Genomic DNA, 22,346 nt, shown 5'->3' on the forward strand with positions numbered 1-22,346 from the left:
AGCTTCCAAAGCATGACATAATTTTCAGGAATTTTACAAGCTGTTTATTAAAGGCACAGTCAACTTAGTGTATGTAAACTTCTGACCCACTAGATTTGTGATACAGTGAATTATAAGTGAAATAATCTGTCTGTAAACAATTGTTGGAAAAATTACTTGTGTCATGCACAAAGTAGATGTCTTAACCGACTTGCCAAAACTATAGTTTGTTAATTAACAAGAAATTTGTGTAGTGGTTGAAAAACGAGTTTTAATGACTCCAACATAAGTGTATGTCAACTTCCAACTTCAACTGTATGTCTTGCCTACATTGGACACCTAATCAACAGCAAACATCCCTCATGAGGGCAGAGCAGTCATTGTACTGCTTCAACATAAGCGATCCCAGATCCACACACGGCCCGCCTGCACGTCCTCATGTCAGTCACCATCTAAACCTAGCCCTGTCAGTCACCATCTAAACCTAGCCCTGTCAGTCATCGTCTAACCCCAACCCTGTCAGTCATCATCCTCTTTCCCTATCTCCTCAGGTAGCGGTGTGCTGAAGTCCTGAAAACATGTTCTGAAGTAGCCAACCAGGGACTCAGACAGGTGCTTCTGGCTCTGCAGGGACAGGAAGTGGCCCTCGTCTGGGTAGAGCTGTCTCAAACAAAGGTCAAACACAAGGTCAGTCAGGATAGTACTGTCCAGGAATGGGACTGTCATTTCTGTAGTGAATTGTGGTTACTCCTCTATCAGTTAGAAGGAACAAGAAAGTAACTCAATGTGTGTGTGTGTGTGTGTGTGTGTGTGTGTGTGTGCATTGCATATGTGTGTGTGTGTGTGTGTGCGCGCGTGTGCATTGCATATGTGTGTGTGTGTGTGTGCGTGTGTACGTGCGAAGGTGGTGGGTGAGTGAAAATATATTGGCTAGCAATCAAAATCATTTCAATAATCACATTATATAATCACTCATTCAACATTTTCATTCAAATTTGTTTATCACGGCTCATACCTGCATTGTGTAGTTCGCTCCAATTTTGATCAAGTGCTTAATCAACTCTGCTGAATGTTGGAAATGAACATTTGCTGAGAAAAGAACAAAAATCACCAATTGGTTTTGCAAATTGACTTTGAATACAACACCAATCACTGATTTTGACAGATTTAGGATGGTCTATTTTCCATTTCTGTTGGACAAAAGGGTATTTACCATCAGCGGTTCCATGAATCAACAGAAAATCCGGTCCTTGCGGTCCTTTCATCATGTTTCCTTGCAACCCTTTCATATTTGGAAGTACTCTAGAAACCTGAAAGAATAGATATGGGAGACAGTGTAACCTCAAGGTTTTCAATTTTTTTTAACCATTATTTTTGACAAGGAGTCATGTTGAGACCAAGGTCTTTCTCACAGATGAGCCCTGTATACACATCAATATAAACATCAATATACACATAAATATTCACATCAATATACACTATACACATCAATATTCACATAAATATGCACTACCGGTCTAACGCTTTAGAACACATAATCATAACAGGTTTTTCTTTAGTTTGACTATTTTCTACATTGTAGAATAATAGTGAAGACATCAAAACTATGAAATAACACAGATCGAATCATGGAGTAACCAAAAAAGTGTTAAACAAATCTAAATATATGTTATATTTGATATTCTTCAAATAGTCACACTTTGCATTGATGACAGCTTTGCACACTCTTGGCATTCTCTCAACCAGCTTCATGAGGTAGTCACCTGGAGTGTTGTGTTGAGACAAGGTAGGGTTTGTATACAGAAGATAGACATATTTGGTAAAAGACCAAGTCCATATTATAGCAAAAAAAGCTCAAATAAGCAAAGAGAAATGACAGTCCATCATTAAGACATGAAGGTCAGTCAATACGAAACTTTGTAAGTGTATTCAAGTGCAGTCGCAAAAACCATCAAGCTGGATGAAACTAGATCTCATGAGGACCGCCACAGGAATGGAAGACCCAGAGTTACCTCTGCTGCAGAGGATGGGTTCATTAGAGTTACCAGCCTCAGAAATTGCAGCCCAAATAAATGCTTCACAGAGCTCAAGTAACAGACACATCTCAACATCAACTGTTCAGAGGAGACTGTGTGAATCAGGCCTTCATGGTTGAATTGCTGCAAAGAAACCACTACTTAAGGACACCAATAAGAAGAAGAGACTTGCTTTGGCCAAGAAACACGAGCAATGGACATTAGACCTTTGGTCTGGAGTTCAAATAGAAGATTTTTGGTTCCAACCGCTGTGTCTTTGTGAGATGCGGTGTGGGTTAACGGATGATCTCCATATTTGTATTTCCCACCGTAAAGCATGGAGGAGGAGGCGTTATGGTGTGGGGGTGCTTTGCTGGTGACACTGTCAGTGATTTATTTAGAATTCAAAGCACACTTAAGCAGCATGGATACCACAGCATTCTGCAGTGATATGCCATCCCATCTGGTTTGTGCTTAGTGGGACTATCATTTGTTTTTGAACAGGACAATGACCCAACACACTTCCAAGCTGTGTAAGGGCTATTTGACCAAGAAGGAGAGTGATGGAGTCCTGCATCAGATGACCTGTCCTCCACAATCCCCCGACCTCAACCAAATTGAGATGGTTTGGGATGAGTGGGACCGCAGAGTTAAGGAAAAGCAGCCAACAAGTGCTCAGCATATGTGGGAACTCCTTCAAGACTGTTGGAAAAGCATTCCAGGTGAAGCTGGTTGAGAGAATGCCAAGAGTGTGTAAAGCTGTCATCAAGGCAAAGAGTGGCTATTTGAAGAATCTCAAATATAAAATATATTTTGATTTGTTTAACACTTTTTTGGTTACTACATGATTCCTTATGTGTTATTTCATACTTTTGATGTCTTCACTATTATTCTACAATGTATAAAATAGTAAAAATAAAGAAAACCCTTGAATGAGTAGGCGCTCTAAAACATTTGACCTGTAGTGTACACCATACTTATCAATATTCACATCAATATGCACTATACACATCAATATGCACTATAAACTATACACATCAATATACATCAATTTTCACATGAATATTCACATGAATACACGAAAAACCTCAGGTTTGAACAGAAAGCAATATCTGAGGGAAAACCAACCACAGCACTGAATAAATAGTTGTGAAAAGATTGCGTTAAACAATTAGCCTTGTTAAATCAGACTGCTCACTTATTCCTTCACTTCACAAACAATGCTGAGCACAGTGTTCAGTCTGGTTGAGCCAGGCTACAATACAGGACTGGATCAAACTTGTCTAACACCCCAGGGGATCCAGTGTGTTGCTTCATTATAAATCTTCTTCGGGATCGGTGTCACTTCCACAGGATGGTTAAGCTAACGTAGGCTAATGCGATTAGCATGAGGTTGTAAATAACACGAAAAGTGTTTCCTTTCAAATGGTACCAAGAAAAAAATGCATATCCTTGCTTCAGGGCAGTTCGATTTGGGTATGTCATTTTTGGCGAAAATTGAAAAAAGGGGCTAATCCTTAACAGAACGTGCCTTTTTCCATCTACCTCTAAGGACTGTATGAGTGATGCCCCGCTGTTCATTTATGATCAATTTGACCTACTTCTCTGGACCAGCATCATTTACATATTAAATGGCTGGAACTGTGTGGCCCACATACCAACAACCCACTTTCAGGGGAACACTTTCACTGATAACACAGTAATCTCACACAGGAAGTTGTACAGCTTCACTAGTTATTATTCTGACTGATGAACAATACCTGGCCCATGAACATACACACACACAAACATGTGCGCATGTACACACACATAAATACGAACACCCAACACACACACGCACGCACACACACACACACACGCACGCTTCAGTGTGACAGTTCCCGCTGTTCTCCAATCTGCTGTGATATACTGTAGAACAACAAATAGAAAACCATCAATAACAACAACAGATGGACTGTGATAAACAACTTACTTGATATCTGTTGTCGTTCTTTGACGTCAGGCCAAAGTATCGCTCTGAAAATGCTGAAGCTTCATGTGGAGGAAAGTACGCAACATTTCAAAAAAGTATTCAGTTCTTTCATCTCCAAATTTCATTGATAATCACATTTGTACAATATTTAATGTAATTTGTTGTGGAAAATGTACTCACACAAAACACACAGCACCAGTTACCCAATCCTAGATTGAGCCTAAACCTAGACTCAAAAACCTATTTCAATGGAGATTGTCCATTCAGCTTGCTTTTCAATTCAGGACTAGGTTTAATCTGTCAAGGAAACTGACCTAAAGGGTACGATCATGGAGACATTACTTACCATAAAGTTTCCAGTCAACCACTGGGGAATTAGCAGCTGCACACTTAATCAGCGCAGTGGACCTCAGAAGCATCAAGGTGAGGTAAGCACCGTATCCCTGGAAAGAAAAGAACACCTTCACTTGTTGAACACGCCTGTGAGTGTGAAGCATGGTGATCAACTGAAAGACAGCAGTTAAACTTGCCTTTCCGTAGATTCCGATCCGCGCGCGGTCAATGTATGGGAGTGTCATCAAGTATCTGTAATGAGTAAAAAATAAATGCAACCCAAAACAGAATGACTAATTATTTTTACAGACATTTCATGAGGGCTTTAACACAGATGACTGACAGTGAAGTTAGAGGGCACAACCATGACATTCATTTTCAATGGATTTCAATGGAAAGGGGAAAATATTGTGTCGAACCATATTACATCCTGTCTTATGGCATTGTCTTATATCATATTGTATGGCATCGCACCTCACTGTATATAGCATTACATCTTATATATTGCATATCGTATCATATCATATAATAGTGTATATCGCATCGTATTGTATTCTATATTCTATATATATATATATACATATTCTATCCATATACTGTCCATAATTTCTATACATCCCATCATATGTAAATAAATACATGATATATATATATCACGCTGGTCGGAGGTTACATACTCCAGTGCAGCTATCTGGTCCTGAACATCCACGGTACCCAGGCGCTGGTGGACCTGCTGCAGGACTCTCAGGCCCCGGAAGCCTGTCCCCCTGCCGTCCAGCCTGGCCACGATCACCTCATCACAACTTACCAGCACCGAGTCCCAACCCAGCTCATACTCATCACTCACCGACTGACTGCCAGGCCCACCATCACTAAGAGAGGGGCGGTAGGGGGAGGGAGAGGGATGAAAGAGTGTGGTTAATTCAAGCTTCTCAAACAAGATGACAAATTTAAAGTTCCATATTATGCGAAAACATATTCCCGTAATTAAAGAAAGCATAATCTCACATCATGGACTTAGAAAATCATTGTGTTTGTTCTCAAGGTAACGTACTCAGTTCTAAACGTATTGCTGAATGAAAATGTACTGAAGACTGTGTAACTATGTTAGAACGCTAGGAAAGAGGAGCGATGCTTACACAATCAAAAGAAGGCCATAGAGAAGAGATTCAGAAAAGTCAAGTGGATAGGTGAGTTTCAAAGGCAGCTCTGTGAGGAAGAAAATACTGAATTACAGTAGTTATTAAAATAAACAATATACTGTAGAGAGAGAGAGAAAAAAGTGACCGACAGACTATGGAGCAGAGAGAGAGAGAGAGAGAGAGACAGAAACAGAGACTACACAGTGGCAGAATACCTGACCACTGTGACTGACCCAAACTTAAGGAAAGCTTTGACTGTGTACAGACTCAGTGAGCACAGCCTTGCTATTGAGAAAGGCCGCCGTAGGCAGACATGGCTCTCAAGAGAAGACAGGCTATGTGCACAATGCCCACAAATACCACAGTGTTCCATCACAGCAGCAAGATTTGTGACCTGTTGCCACAAGAAAAGGGCAGCCGGTGAAGAACAAACACCATTGTAAATACAACCCATATTTATGTTTATTTATTTTCCATTTTGTACTTTAACCATTTGTACATTGTTACAACACTGTATATACATATAATATGACATTTGTAATGTCTTTATTGTTTTGAAACTTCTGTATGTGTAATGTTTACTGTAAATTTGTATTTTTTATTTCACTTTTGTATATTATCTACCTCACTTGCTTTGGCAATGTTAACACATGTTTCCATGCCAATAAAGCCCCTTGAATTGAGAGAGAGAGAGAGAGAGAGAGAGAGAGAGAGAGAGAGAGAGACAGAAATATACACAGAGAGAAATGGTTAGTTACCAAAGTCTTCACTTGGAATAACCCTGACATCTGACTTAGAGATCTTTTTCATTTCCAAGGCAGCTCTCAGAGGCATGTTGTTGTCCAATATAAAGTAAGCTGTGAGGATGAAAGTAACCATTGTGTGAAAGTAACCATTGTGTGAAAGTAACCATTGACACACTACGTGTAAAGAGACACAAGGATAGCGATTATATGGGGTATTAAACGTGATGGAAAAATCAATCAACATATTGTTTCACGAAGCACATTCATTTGAGTTGTACATTTTTCTAATACAGTTGGCTGACTTCACATAGGCCACTGCATCTAAACCACATGTCCTGTGATCCTTTGTTTTAGACTGTCACCAATCACATCATTTCAGTACAATTATGCCTCATATTCAGTATCATTGAAAAGCATCCAGGCATATAAAAGACAAATCAATACAATTTGCATAAAAAAAAACACTTCCCAGATGCTCATTTAAACCTTGGCAGAACATTTCATTTGGACAGCTGTTGAAAATGTATTTCACACGATGTGAAACACAGCCAACAATCTCGTGGCCAAATATGAAATAGGAACCATTAAAACAGACTGGAAATAGTACAGTACAGTACAGGACACGAGTATTCATATCAATACTTAGTATTACTCACTGTTTCCATCATTAAAACTCTGCAGCATCACAGATGGAGCACCGGGACCTGTGGAACAGAAGATACTCTAGCAACACTGCATGGCATCGTTTTGAGACTGAACAAAGGTTCAGTAGGATTTCCTAACATGGTTTTATAGTAGTATCGTAGCTACCCTAGACTATGTGAGCCCAACGACGTCACCCGCGGGATATACTTATTAAAGCAGTGGTTCGGAGACCCAGGCGCCATCTGCTACTGTATCATAAAATACATCATGGCATAATTACTCCCTAACCATGTCTCAGACATTACCCAGAACAGGTTGTGTTTTACTACATACAGCTGTATTTGGCTGAATTGATATCCAGAAGGAAAAAGCACAGACCTTACCTTTACACTGTAGAATAACATGCTGTTTGTTCGGGCTGATGTCTGCATCAAAGAACGCGCATGCTTCCTGGTTCACCTCACAGGTCAAACATCGTTGAGAGAACAGACCAATAGTAGATGCACTGAAAGAGGGATTTGTGTGTTGGTTTGTTGAAGCACTTCTTCGCATTCTTGAGATAATTGCATTTCAACAATGTATTATGTCTATGCAATACGGATGGGGTAAGATACACTGTAGCTGAATAGGGCTAACAGCTCCTAGAATGTAGCTGAAATGTCTGGTGTTATTGAGAAGAATGTTTTCGACATACAGCGTGCGCATTTCTTGATGGGGAAAACGTTTTGGAATAATTTCTCACCTGTACACGTGTCTCTTTTGTGGGGAGTCTTGAGTACTGATAAAATATCTATATAGGTGAAAGCAGAATGACTTTAACCAGGGCAAGTACAATCATCTACAGTTACAAATAGGATAGTTTCAACAGAAGAGATGTTTGAAAACACTTGTTTGAGCTCATATCTGTAACACAAAATATGACATTCATTTATTCTCCTATTCTCCAGACTTACATGGTTTGCTCCCCCTCATCATAAGCTAATATCTTGGTCACCTCCCAGTTGCCTGACGTCAAGTGACGGACATCATTTTGATCACTTCTGAACTGAGAAAAGACAAATTGTGATTTTTTTTTCTCCTCTCGATAAAAACATGTAAAAATGTTTTTTTTTTTTTAAGACACAAAGTGAGCCCTGAAAAAGCTGGAGAATGACAAGATGACCAGGGTGTATTTCAGAATTGGAGTATGACAGCACCCACCGATTTGGTGAACATGGCAATATGATGGAAGTCTCCTTGTCCCCCCTGCTTCACCGGTATGGTCAGGAAAAACCTGCTCCTGTCATTTGAAAACACTGGCTTCTGGTTCTGAGGACATTGGATTTTAAGGACCAGTCAAAGTGCATCAATTTCCTCTTTACTATTAGCATATAGATACAATAGTTTTAAAATTGCAGCACAATGCGGACCACATCAAGCCCACAGTAGCATTCAAATAAAATGTTACTAGATGGAAATATGAATTTGCTAATATTATAGAACATTTTCTATAATAACATTTTCATAACTTTTCAACTTACCTGTCTGGTGAGCCAGAGATCTGAAGCTTCCTCATGTTTCTGAAATTCAAGTGAAGGAACACGTCTTAGATCCAACATGGAGTACGACACAGACGACGCCAATAAAACCCTTTTCTAGGGAGGACCACCTTAGCATAGATGAAGGAAAAAACCCACCTGTACACAGGATCCGACGGTGGCGTCACACACAGTGAGGAAGGACACATTCTGGGGCCGGTTGAGCCATCGAACCGCTGCATGGGTGTTGCTGATCCACTTCACCATACTCACATAGTGCTCTCTGGGTCAACGTCAGACACATATTCAGATGTATAGCAACTACTTCTCCGGGCCATTTGAATCATATTTCTGAATGATGGTTGTGTATTTGTGAATGGAACTTGATCAAACATGCACTGTAACAATCAGGGGCGGACTGGCCTTCTGGCATTTTGGGCAAATGCCAGATAGGCTGGTTCATTATTAGTCTATGGGCCTCTTTAACCTGGATTTTTCATGCAAAATGAAACCATTCAGGCTAATAATTGGAGCCTCGATGGGAAAAATGGGCCAATGTGGGGGCCTTGAGGAATATAATGGACCGGTGTGGGGATTTCAAGGAAAAAATTAGCCGGTGTGTTAGAAATGACAATACCGATTTCTGGTCCCAGTCTGCCCCTGGAAACAATTAAACATGCAGCCATGCAGATTCAATGGTCGTATACTGGTTATAACGGTTAGTAAAGAAATAACATGCAAAGAATAACCTGACAAGCCTGGTGGCACCACAACAATTACAAATGCACACTAAAAGAACTAAGGGGCTGCCAGAATGATGTGTCTTCCTCACCTTCCTCTCAGGCCATCAGGTGGTACCAGCTCCTGAGTGTGTGTGGGACCGTACAGGTTCACCACCAACAGCCTGACTGTAGGGTTGGGCTGGCCAGCCTGTCAGCAAACAGATCCTCATAAGGTCAATTATTAAGTATTTCAGAGAAAAACAAATATTGTTGCTACACCGCTTTCAAACCAAGGTGCATGAACAGTGGATATTCAGCAACTCATTATAAACTAGGCTAACAATCAATGTTTCAAATGACCTCACAGGTTATTATCTTCTTAACATCTTTGTTTTGCCTGGACCATTTGGACGTCTGTCCTAGCTTAACATCTCTGGACTATTTGGATATTTGTCCTAGCTTAACATCTCTGGACCATTTGGATATCTGTCCTAGCTTAACATCTTTGTTTTGCCTGGACCTTTTGGATATCTGTCCTAGCTTAACATCTTTGTTTTGCCTGGACTATTTGGATATCTGTCCTAGCTTAACATCTTTGTTTTGCCTGGACCATTTGGATATCTGTCCTAGCATCTTTGTTTTGCCTGGACCATTTGGATGTCTGTCCTAGCTTAACATCTCTGGACCATTTGGATGTCTGCCCTAGCTTAACATCTCTGGACCATTTGGATATCTGTCCTAGCTTAACATCTCTGGACGATTTGGATGTCCGACCTAGCTTAACATCTCTGGACCATTTGGATGTCTGTCCTAGCTTAACATCTTTGTTTTGTCTAGACCATTTGGTGCCTAGCTTAACATCTCTGGACCATTTGGATGTCTGTCCTAGCTTAACATCTTTGTTTTGTCTGGACCATTTGGATGTCTGTCCTAGCTTAACATCTTTGTTTTGCCTGGACCATTTGGATGTCTGCCCTAGCTTAACATCTTTGTTTTGTCTGGACCATTTGGATGTCTGCCCTAGGTTAACATCTTTGTTTTGTCTGGACCATTTGGATATCTGCCCTAGCTTAACATCTTTGTTTTGCCTGGACCATTTGGATGTCTGTCCTAGCTTAACATCTCTGGACCATTTGGATGTCTGCCCTAGCTTAACATCTCTGGACCATTTGGATATCTGTCCTAGCTTAACATCTTTGTTTTGCCTGGACCATTTGGATATCTGTCCTAGCTTAACATCTCTGGACCATTTGGATATCTGCCCTAGCTTAACATCTTTGTTTTGCCTGGACCATTTGGATGTCTGTCCTAGCTTAACATCTCTGGACCATTTGGATGTCTGCCCTAGCTTAACATTTCTGGACCATTTGGAAATCTGTCCTAGCTGAACATCTTTGTTTTGTCTCAACCAGTTGGATGTCTGCCCTAGCTTAACATCTTTGTTTTGTCTGGACCATTTGGATATCTGCCCTAGCTTAACATCTTTGTTTTGTCTGGACCATTTGGATATCTGCCCTAGCTTAACATCTTTGTTTTGTCTAGACCATTTGGATGTCTGCCCTAGCTTAACATTTCTGGACCATTTGGATGTCTGTCCTAGCTTAACATCTCTAGACCATTTGGATATGTGTCCTAGCTTAACATCTTTGTTTTGTCTGGAACATTTCGATGTCTGCCCTAGCTTAACATCTTTGTTTTGTCTGGACCATTTGGATGTCTGTCCTAGCTTAACATCTTTGTTTTGTCTGGACCATTTGGATGTCTGTCCTAGCTTAACATCTTTGTTTTGTCTAGACCATTTGGATGTCTGCCCTAGCTTAACATCTTTGTTTTGTCTGGACCATTTGGATGTCTGTCCTAGCTTAACATCTTTGTTTTGCCTGGACCATTTGGATGTCTGCCCTAGCTTAACATCTCTGGACGATTTGGATGTCCGACCTAGCTTAACATCTCTGGACCATGTGGATGTCTGTCCTAGCTTAACATCTTTGTTTTGTCTGGACCATTTGGATGTCTGTCCTAGCTTAACATCTTTGTTTTGCCTGGACCATTTGGATGTCTGCCCTAGCTTAACATCTTTGTTTTGTCTGGACCATTTGGATATCTGCCCTAGCTTAACATCTTTGTTTTGTCTAGACCATTTGGATGTCTGCCCTAGCTTAACATCTCTGGACCATTTGGATATCTGTCCTAGCTTAACATCGCTGGACCATTTGGATGTCTACCCTAGCTTAACATCTCTGGACCATTTGGATATCTGTCCTAGCTTAACATCTCTGGACGATTTGGATGTCCGACCTAGCTTAACATCTCTGGACCATTTGGATGTCTGTCCTAGCTTAACATCTTTGTTTTGTCTGGACCTTTTGGATGTCTGTCCTAGCTTAACATCTTTGTTTTGCCTGGACCATTTGGATGTCTGCCCTAGCTTAACATCTTTGTTTTGTCTAGACAATTTGGATGTCTTCCCTAGCTTAACATCTTTGTTTTGTCTAGACCATTTGGATGTCTGCCCTAGCTTAACATCTTTGTTTTGGCTGGACCATTTGGATATCTGCCCTAGCTTAACATCTTTGTTTTGTCTAGACCATTTGGATGTCTGCCCTAGCTTAACATCTCTGGACCATTTGGATATCTGTCCTAGCTTAACATCGCTGGACCATTTGGATGTCTGCCCTAGCTTAACATCTCTGGACCATTTGGATATCTGTCCTAGCTTAACATCTCTGGACGATTTGGATGTCCGACCTAGCTTAACATCTCTGGACCATTTGGATGTCTGTCCTAGCTTAACATCTTTGTTTTGTCTGGACCTTTTGGATGTCTGTCCTAGCTTAACATCTTTGTTTTGCCTGGACCATTTGGATGTCTGCCCTAGCTTAACATCTGTGTTTTGTCTGGACCATTTCGATGTCTGTCCTAGCTTAACATCTTTGTTTTGTCTAGACCATTTGGATATCTGCCCTAGCTTAACATCTTTCTTTTGTCTAGACCATTTGGATGTCTGCCCTAGCTTAACATCTTTGTTTTGTCTGGACCATTTGGATGTCTGTCCTAGCTTAACATCTTTGTTTTGTCTGGACCATTTGGATGTCTGTCCTAGCTTAACATCTTTGTTTTGTTTAGACCATTTGGATGTCTGTCCTAGCTTAACATCTTTGTTTTGTCTGGACCATTTGGATGTCTGTCCTAGCTTAACATCTTTGTTTTGTCTAGACCATTTGAATGTCTGCCCTAGCTTAACATCTTTGTTTTGTCTGGACCATTTGGATGTCTGCCCTAGCTTAACATCTTTGTTTTGTCTGGACCATTTGGATGTCTGCCCTAGCTTAACATCTCTGGATCATTTGGATGTCTGCCCTAGCTTAACATCTTTGTTTTGTCTGGGCCATTTGGATGTCTGTCCTAGCTTAACATCCAACGAGAGATTATCTCAGAGATGACTGAGCAAATCATCTATTTATTTTAAATCCCGAGAGGGAATGACTGAACTGGCAGAATATCATTGTGAATACCTCATACAAGCAGGCTTCTTTGTTCTGGCAGATGTAGATGTGTTAGAAGTAGGGCTGGCACGGTAATTCTATAATTGTGTAAACAACGATTATGGGATGAAGAACGTAATTTCTAAGTCGACAAAGTTGACCTAAAAGCAATAAGTAAGAGTAAGCCTGATTCACAAACAACCAATGTAAGGAGAGATGAGAGAAGATAAAAGCTGACTGTAGACTGTAGACAGCTGACTGTAGACTGTAGACAGCTGACTGTAGACTGTAGACAACCAGGCATTCAAAAAGACCAGACGTGCAGTCAGGAGAGAGAGGAGAAGATGTGCTTCTTTTTCTTTGCTATTCGAACGGTTATACTTGTAACTATAAACGTGACCATTTGGCTGACAAATAACCGTAATTCAAAATTCCATAACCATCACAGCCTTAGTTAGAAGCGCAATTACCACCTATAAAATCTGAGCAGTGTTCTGATCATTTTGTCTAATCATTTATTCAGTTTCCAATTTCCCTTTTGTTGAGACTCCATAAATACTTGATCTACCAGAATATAAGACCTTGATGTGAGCAGTATTTCTAACCAACTCTATGCACAGGATAATCTCGATAACTCGATAGCCATAGTTGTTGTATCGACCTGCAGCACATATAACACAACGAATCAGTCGATAGCACAGAGACGTGATTTCCAAAGCTCAAATCGAGTATACTGTGTGAATCAACAAAGACACACAATAGTTACAGTGTTGTTTTTCAAACAAACAAGCACAATTTCACCAATGGAGGCAAAATAATGACACAGATAGATAGATGCACTTTCTTCAGCAGCATGCTGTCCCATTATATTGCGTCTTTCCATTACCTTGGGGTATGGGTACTCCTGTGACCTGGGGTAGGGGCTGCCAGTGAACCGGGGCAGGAACATGGTAGGTACCAGGGTATCGTTGATCATGAGGAAGGCCAGTCTCTCTCCGTCAGGTGACCACCAGTGTGCTATGTGTGACTGCAGAATCTCCTCTGAAAACACAAGGACCAAACTGCCATCAATTCAACTCTGAACTATACTATTGTTTTTTTCTTCTTCGGATCGAGTCCTATCCACATGAATATAGGCTTCTTCTGTACACCAGTACTTGAAGTTGCTATGTACTGTATAAGAGCAATATGTTACTGTAAGTGAAGTTAAGAGAAAGTTAAAATTTGTATCTGCATCAATTGGAAATCTGTGTTTTACACAACCTTGTTGAATATATGTCAAGAGGATGAAAAATGAAGAATTCTTACAGTTTTTTGACGGACATTGTTTTGGGCTGATGTAGATAAAGCACAAAATTGGTCTTAATTAAGTCAGAGCTACAATTCATCATTAAGCTGTAAATAATAAGTGCAAATTGTGAATGAAATTGTCCCTGCTATCCCTGAGCATGGAACAATGTGTGGATTATGGCCCATTCATGAGGAGACAACACTGCTGTAGTGAAATAATGACTTTCCTTCATCTATATTTAATTAACTTTGATAAAAATTCTGAGTTAGTTCTCATTTATCCTTCAGAAATGGGACTAATATCGTTAGTAGAGTTCATATTGAATTCTTATTCCATCCGACTCTGAATGCGACTGAGAGCCGTTCAACTGTGAAAGTGATGAATTCCTTTGTGGCTGAACATTATTTATTTCCAATGCCTGGAATACCTTTCCTGACATTGTGTTCTTGGGTACAAGGCATTCAGACAAACCTTCATACAGCCAGTCAGCGATTCCATTAAATATGACTCCTTCCTCTCCCGACGAAGTAATTCTAAGAGAATTGCTCTGCACATCTGATTGGTAATAGATGTTGTTTTCAAAGATATAGATCTGAAATGAGAGTAAAGAGAATTGTAGTTGTGCTTTGTATGGTGGCTATAAAACTATAGCACAGCAAAAGCCAGACTCTGATTCCCATCAGTATCTACAACACAGCACTAGTTCACTGCCAGACAAATATGGTAGTGATTTTATGACTTATTTCCATTTATGATCCATATCAGGAACTAAAGTGCACCGTAATAGATAGCATTGACTAATGACTATATATTGCTAAACTTCAGTATTCTCTTCTTCAATCAGTTCCTTTCACATGTTCACTTTTGTACCCTTTTAACAATCAAGTGTGCTTTGTTAGGCCGCCAGATGTTCGGCAAGACAAAAATCACATGCTGGGTTTTGTTTGTGACCAAACAAACTGAACAGAGTAACAGATGCTCAAGTGTCTGGTCCGGGAAAAGTGTAGTCTGCATCCCCATCTGTAACAGGACCACCTGCTGTCACAATGGCTGCCTGATATACAGCAAATGGTGCTTTCTACTCCTTCACATGAGAAACTGTACCACAACTGGTCATCATTAGAAATAGAAATAGGACAAATGTTATACCAACCCCTAGTGTGACGACTGGGTTTGAAACCGGGTCTCCCGCATGCCAGAAAAGCACATTCAACACATCTTGATGGAACACTGTACAAAATCCATCAATAATGCTCACACCTATCAATTTCCTTCATATGTGTGATGAGGCATCTGTGACAGTCTAGGAGCTGTGCCCATAGGTTGATTTCCGATTGGGTGAGAGAGAGAGGGAAACGAGGAAGTGTATGGCATCATAGAAGAGGAGAGACTCACCAGCTGCTGTCCCTTCACACCCCACGCTGCATGCTGGAGCACTGCATTCTGGACCTCCGGAGGATTCAACTCCCACACCTCTCTGAAACACAAGCACGCGCACAAAAGTACACAAAGACAGGCAGACAGGCATGAACAAACCCCATCTGTTGTTGAACTAGAGATGTCAAAGATGGGGTGTATCATACATAATGCGGTATGTTCTTCAGCATGCATGTCAATACAAGACACGAAGCATCAACCAGTCCATTCAGTCTCTTACCTTGTGTGGATGTTGTAGACAATGTACGCTGCAGTATAGGAATGTCTATACACCTGAAATGAAAAGTATTGACAATTAATGTTACAATAAATAATAGGCAACAAGAAAGCATATAGGATGCAAATGAATCATGTTAGAAACCACGTGTCGGGATTCCACAATGTAACTGATTACGAAAATAATTCAAGACTGTGTTAGCCCGCACAACTCAGGGAGCCAACGCAACTCTTCAGCTGTCAGGTAAGGTTAATCATCATGCAAACTTGGCTGCACACCACCGATACTACATAATAATAATGCATAACACAACTAAACAATATTTGCATCAGTCCCAAACCTTGGTTGCCAGCGATCCAGCCATTAAACAAAGAGGAAATCAATGACAGATCCCTGGTTTGGGCCTAAATATTAATACGTAAAAACACATAAAAGGTGAATAAAGAAAGAAAAAGAAGAGAAAAACCTCAATGAGGTCAGTACACCCGCCATTAACCCAGCTGGTGCAATCTGATTTCTGATCAGAGCCTATTTGCGGTTTGGTCTCCTTCCCGGTCCGACTATGGGCGAATCTCAATTGCAATTTCCTTGAATCCTCGCGTCCCCTCTCCTCGCGTCCTTCTCAAAACGCATTAAAACTTCTCCTCCTATGCATTCTGAGAATGAGGCGAAGAAAGAGGGAATAACAATTGAGATTCAACCTATGCTTAGGGTCATGGGAAACACTGATATATTCTGTAGTTCCATTTTTCTTTTGGTTAGCTGAAACATTTGCACTGGGTTCGTGTTTGGTTCTTTATTTATTTATTTATTTGGCTGAAAGGTGATTCATATCTCATATACTGCTCTGGTGGAAGAAAATTGTATTCAGTTGACTGTTTGTATACTAATAATGCCCTGTGATGTTGTACTGTATGTATTGACATGTTTATCTCTCGTAACTGTTATTTCAAAGTGTTTTGGTAAATAACAAACAACAGTCATTTAACCCTCCTGTTGTGTTCCAGTCAAATTGGACCGATTTACAAGTTTTCTCTCTGAAAAATGTAGTTCATTTAATCTGATTGTCATAAGGTTCCATGACTTTGTCCACACAGGGCAACTGAACACAGAAAATACATTTAGATTATTTTCATTACATTTTGGGTGTTTTATTTAACTTTTGTACGCCTGTGGTGTTCCCAGTCAAAAATTACTGGTCATTACAAATGAATGGGTGAGGATACAATTAGTGTATAAAATTGAGTTCCGGCACATGCCCATTCATCAGATGGACACACTTCCTCTCCCAGATCCCCACATGCATGTGTGTTTGATCACACACACACCTCACTCCCATTCTTGGCTTCCATGGCAACCCCCATGGGAACCTTTCCTCAATAGAATATTTCCCCCACGGGAACAACACCTGTTGGCATTCTCACAAACAATCGCAACATTGGTTCAATAATATATAGAACTTTTCTCGCAGCTCTGGTATATAAAGCTTATTTGAGGCCTTGCTCACAATTCATTCTGTGGCAGCACAATGACTAGATGATATACTGTATGTGAGGTTCTTGATCATATCTTTGATCATGACACTGGTGAGGAGGAGAGAGGCCAGGAAACTGACAGTGAAGTAGTCTGTGATAAATAGCACAATGTGTTTCATCTGAGTATTTGTTATAGTCAAAATAATCCATACATTATGCTTTTTTAAAACTCAAAAACAAGTTGTATGAGCTCAGGTCAATGAGGCCTACAGGCCATAAATAGCAAATAGAAGTTCAAATCTTGTAATGTTCACAATAACTTAAGTTGATCAAAAAAGATCTAACACAACATTAGGTGAGAATATACATATATTATTATGGATTGCTTATCAGCTATAATGGGGCGGTCATTTTGGACCGGGAACACAGAATGAATTAACATGAAACGAACACAACAGGAACGACTATTCATATCCTACCTGTTTCACTTCGTAAGCAAATAGCACATATTTCATGTCTGGAGAGAGAGAATATTTGGCAACTTTGAAAGACACCTAGGACAAGGGAAAGACAGAAGTCACAAATAAAACATCTAAAGGTTAACACATATTGTACATAGATCTAGGACGTATCTTGTACATAGATCGAGGACCTATCTGGTACATAGATCTAGGACGTATCTTGTACATAGATCTAGGAAGTATCTTGAACATAGATCTAGGACGTATCTTGTACATAGATCTTGGAAGTATCTTGTACATAGATCTAGGAAGTATCTTGAACATAGATCTAGGACGTATCTTGTACATAGATCTAGGACGTATCTTGTACATAGATCGAGGACGTATCTTGTACATAGATCGAGGACGTATCTTGTACATAGATCGAGGACGTATCTTGTACATAGATCTAGGAAGTATATTGTACATAGATCTAGGAAGTATCTTGTACATAGATCTAGGAAGTATATTGTGCATAGATCTAGGAAGTATCTTGTACACAGATCTAGGAAGTATCTTGTACACAGATCTAGGACGTATCTTGTACATAGATCTAGGACGTATCTTGTACATAGATCTAGGAAGTATCTTGTACATAGATCTAGGAAGTATCTTGTACATAGATCTAGGAAGTATCTTGTACATAGATCTAGGAAGTATCTTGTACATAGATCTAGGAAGTATCTTGTACGTAGATCTAGGAAGTATCTTGTACATAGATCTAGGAAGTATCTTGTACATAGATCTAGGAAGTACATTTGGAAAGTATTCAGACCCCTTGACTTTTTCCACATTTTGTTACGTTACAGCCTTATTCTAAAATGTATTTCAAAAATGTTTTTCCCTCATTAATCTACACACAATACCCCCCCACAAGCAAAAACAGTTTTTGGAAAAAACAAAACAATTTATCACATAAGTTGTTACATAAGTATTCAGACCCTTTACCGAGTACTTTGCTGAAGCACCTTTGGCAGTGATTACAGTTTTCTTGGGCATAACGCTACAAGCTTGACACACCTGTATTTGGGGAGTATATTCCATTTTTCTCTGCAGATCCTCTCAAGCTCTGTATGGTTGGATATGGAGAGTTGCTGCACAGCTATTGTCACGTCTCTCCAGACATGATTGATCGGGTTCAAGTCCGGGCTCTGGCTGGGCCACTCAAAGACATTTAGAGACTTGTCCCGAAGCCACTCCTGCATTGACTTGGCTGTGTGCTTAAAATTGTTGTCCTGTTGGAAAGTGAACCTTCACTCCAGTCTGAGGTCCTGAGCGTTATGGAGCAGGTTTTCATCAAGGATCTCTCTGTACTTTGCTTCGTTCATCTTTCCATTGATCCTGACTAGTCTTGATGCTGCCACCCCCATGATTCAATGTAGGGATGGTGGCAGTTTTCCTCCAGGCGTGATCCTTGGCATTCAAGCCAAAGAGTTCAGTCTTGGTTTCATCAGACCAGAGAATCTTGTTTCTCATGGTCTGAGAGTCATGTAGGTGCCTTTTGGCAAATTCCAAGCTGGCTGTCATGTTCCTTATACTGAGGAGTTTCTTCCGGCTGGTCACCCTACTATAAAGGCCTGATTGGTGGAGTGCAGAAGAGATGGTTGTCCTTCTGGAAGGTTCTCCCATCTCCTCAGAGGAACTCTGGATATCTGTCAGAGTGACCATCGGGTTCTTGGTCACCTCTCTGACCAAGGCCCATCTCCCTCCGATTGCTTCTCAGTTTGGCCGGGAGGCCAGCTCTAGGAAGAGTCTTGGTGGTTCCAAACTTCTTCCATTTAAGAATGATGAAGCCCACTGTGTTCTTGGGGACCTTCGACGCTGCCGACAATTTTTTGGTACTCTTCCTCAAGTCTGTGCCTTGACACAGTCCTGTCTCAAAGCTCTATGGACAATTCCTTCGACCTCATGGCTTGGTTTTTGCTCTGACATGCACTGTCAACTGTGGGTGCTTATATAGATAGATGTGTGCCTTTCCAAATTATGTCCAATCAACTAAATGTATCACAGGTGGACTCCAATGAAGTTGTAGAAACAGGGAAACAGGATGCACCTGAGCTCAATTTCAAGTCTCAAAGCAAAGGGTCTGTAAATAAGGTATTTATGTTTTTTATTTTTAATACACCCCCCCCCCCCAAAAAAAAGTTTTTGCTTTGTCATTATGGGGTATTGTGTGTAGATTTATTGAGAAAAAAGTATTTAATCCATTTAAGAATAAGGCTATAACGTAACATAATGTGGAAAAATGGAAGGGATCTGAATAATTACCGAATGCACTGTAGATCTCAGAAATAATTCAGATGATGGTAAACCAATACACAGCCTGTATACTGTACCATGCTATTACAATCACAGGCATATAACCTTTCCACCCAAAATTGTACAATCACAGGCATATAACATTTCCACCCTAGCATGTCTAAACATTAATCAGGGATTAATGGTGCCCTGCTTTCCGCCCAGTTAGATTATTAAATGGCAAAAAGCAAGCCTGCCAATGACAGTCAAAAGCCGCTTAGCCTTATGCAACACATAAAACATGACCTGTCAGATCAGTCTTTTTTTTAAACGATGATATAATTTTTTCTCAAACAATAACAACCATACATAAACAAAAGACAATAAACAGACAGACATACATTTCATCAAACATCAATGACATCACACCAGCTCAGACCTACGTTCCCACCGCAGTGTCTCACAACCACACATCCCCTCATCCTTTATCCCCTGGAACTTTCCTGTGCTTGTAGCAGTCTATGCCATATTTTTCTCCGTAGCCCACACCTTTTCAATATTTAAATTGATTTATCACAAAGCTACAGGAGGCAAATAATGACAATGTGCTCAGCTTTGATATTTCTATGCAATATAGTACTGTGTTATGAATGCTGATGGGTCAATATAGTACTGTGTTATGAATGCTGATGGGTCAATATTGTACTGTGTTATGAATGCTGATGGGTCAATATGGTACTGTGTTATGAATGCTGATGGGTCAATATAGTACTGTGTTATGAATGCTGATGGGTCAATATGGTACTGTGTTATGAATGCTGATGGGTCAATATAGTACTGTGTTATGAATGCTGATGGGTCAATATAGTACTGTGTTATGAATGCTGATGGGTCAATATAGTACTGTGTTATGAATGCTGATGGGTCAATATAGTACTGTGTTATGAATGCTGATGGGTCAATATAGTACTGTGTTATGAATGCTGATGGGTCAATATAGTACTGTGTTATGAATGCTGATGGGTCAATATAGTACTGTGTTATGAATGCTGATGGGTCAATATGGTACTGTGTTATGAATGCTGATGGGTCAATATAGTACTGTGTTATGAATGCTGATGGGTCAATATAGTACTGTGTTATGAATGCTGATGGGTCAATATTGTACTGTGTTATGAATGCTGATGGGTCAATATTGTACTGTGTTATGAATGCTGATAGATCAATATAGTACTGTGTTATGAATGCTGATAGATCAATATAGTACTGTGTTATGAATGCTGATAGATCAATATAGTACTCTGTTATGAATGCTGATGGGTCAATATAGTACTGTGTTATGAATGCTGATGGGTCAATATTGTACTGTGTTATGAATGCTGATAGATCAATATAGTACTCTGTTATGAATGCTTATGGATCAATATGGTACTGTGTTATGAATGTTGATGGGTCAATATGGTACTGTGTTATGAATGTTGATGGGTCAATATGGTACTGTGTTATGAATGCTGATAGAACAATATAGTACTGTGTTATGAATGCTGATGGGTCAATATGGTACTGTGTTATGAATGCTGATAGAACAATATAGTACTGTGTTATGAATGTTGATGGGTCAATATGGTACTGTGTTATGAATGTTGATGGGTCAATATGGTACTGTGTTATGAATGCTGATAGAACAATATAGTACTGTGTTATGAATGTTGATGGGTCAATATGGTACTGTGTTATGAATGCTGATCGGTCAATTGAGGTTAGAGAGGGGGACCCATTGGTGGCAAGCTACTTACAAACGTGCTATTTCTCAGGATCATTTCTGTTTCGTTTAAAGCAAAGTTGAACTTGATGACGTGGCCGTCTCGGTTCCTGTACAAAACCTCTGAATCTGTAAAAGGATACAATACATTTTTTGTCAAATGTTCCTTGATAACCACATTTTAGATAAGATGAAAAAAATAGGCCTACACATTCTGACATTGTATAACAACTTATCAATATCCATTTCAGACCCCAAAGAGAGAGGGAGAAGGCATTTAATTTTCCAGCAGTTCATTTTAAGAGTGCCTCTCATCTCTCATCATTTCTACTGAGCAAAACCTTTTTGACCTGCAGCCAGCCAGCCAGCCACATTACTGCAATGGCTTCATTTTGTTCTGCATTACAAATCTCACTATCTATCTTTAGGAAGATGGCTCCCAATTCACAGTTGTTGGCCTCGGGCAGTTGCTCTGAGTAAAAATGTGATCTTAAATGCAGCTACGTAACTGGTATGCTAAATAATGCAGAACGAGCGAAAAAAGGGTTGGTCAGCATTATATTATGTTATATATTATAGAACTGAATTCCTCAAATAATAAAAAATAACAATGGAAAATTTAATTAAAATCTACAAAGCCACCTAGCCATACCCAAATGTGCGAAATGACTAGGAACGTTACAATGTTAGCTTACTGCTTGTTAAAACGTTACAATGTTAGCTTACTGCTTGTAAATACACCTTTGTGAGTTCACACGAAACATCTCACAAAAACATGCCAAAGCATGAATTCTTTTGGAGGGGCAGTTCCTCAGATTGTTCCTATAACCTGGAGGATGTACATGTTTAAGTGATCCGTTGTGAGGTTGA

General features: G+C 40.0%; 1 protein-coding gene across 1 annotated transcript in view; it reads right to left on the reverse strand.

The window, feature by feature from the left end:
- Positions 1-201: 201 nt before the first annotated feature.
- Positions 202-22,346, reverse strand: part of LOC109890418 (inactive dipeptidyl peptidase 10-like) — a 34,948-nt gene continuing 12,803 nt past the window's right edge. Inside the window, exons 4-26 of the mRNA XM_031824360.1 lie at positions 21,511-21,605; positions 17,456-17,530; positions 15,505-15,557; positions 15,243-15,324; positions 14,319-14,439; positions 13,443-13,597; positions 9,182-9,279; positions 8,509-8,632; positions 8,353-8,391; positions 8,033-8,140; positions 7,786-7,877; positions 7,575-7,622; positions 7,216-7,337; positions 6,844-6,891; positions 6,200-6,298; positions 5,439-5,508; positions 4,977-5,171; positions 4,497-4,551; positions 4,313-4,409; positions 3,967-4,025; positions 1,193-1,289; positions 995-1,068; positions 202-639 (exon numbers count right to left, since the gene is read on the reverse strand). Coding sequence (XP_031680220.1) covers positions 499-639; positions 995-1,068; positions 1,193-1,289; positions 3,967-4,025; positions 4,313-4,409; positions 4,497-4,551; positions 4,977-5,171; positions 5,439-5,508; positions 6,200-6,298; positions 6,844-6,891; positions 7,216-7,337; positions 7,575-7,622; positions 7,786-7,877; positions 8,033-8,140; positions 8,353-8,391; positions 8,509-8,632; positions 9,182-9,279; positions 13,443-13,597; positions 14,319-14,439; positions 15,243-15,324; positions 15,505-15,557; positions 17,456-17,530; positions 21,511-21,605 — 2,147 coding nt within the window. The 3' untranslated portion in view covers positions 202-498. The remainder of the gene's footprint in view (positions 640-994; positions 1,069-1,192; positions 1,290-3,966; positions 4,026-4,312; positions 4,410-4,496; positions 4,552-4,976; positions 5,172-5,438; positions 5,509-6,199; positions 6,299-6,843; positions 6,892-7,215; positions 7,338-7,574; positions 7,623-7,785; positions 7,878-8,032; positions 8,141-8,352; positions 8,392-8,508; positions 8,633-9,181; positions 9,280-13,442; positions 13,598-14,318; positions 14,440-15,242; positions 15,325-15,504; positions 15,558-17,455; positions 17,531-21,510; positions 21,606-22,346) is intronic.

Source organism: Oncorhynchus kisutch, linkage group LG5 (assembly GCF_002021735.2).
Source record: "Oncorhynchus kisutch isolate 150728-3 linkage group LG5, Okis_V2, whole genome shotgun sequence".
Lineage (NCBI taxonomy): Eukaryota > Metazoa > Chordata > Actinopteri > Salmoniformes > Salmonidae > Oncorhynchus > Oncorhynchus kisutch.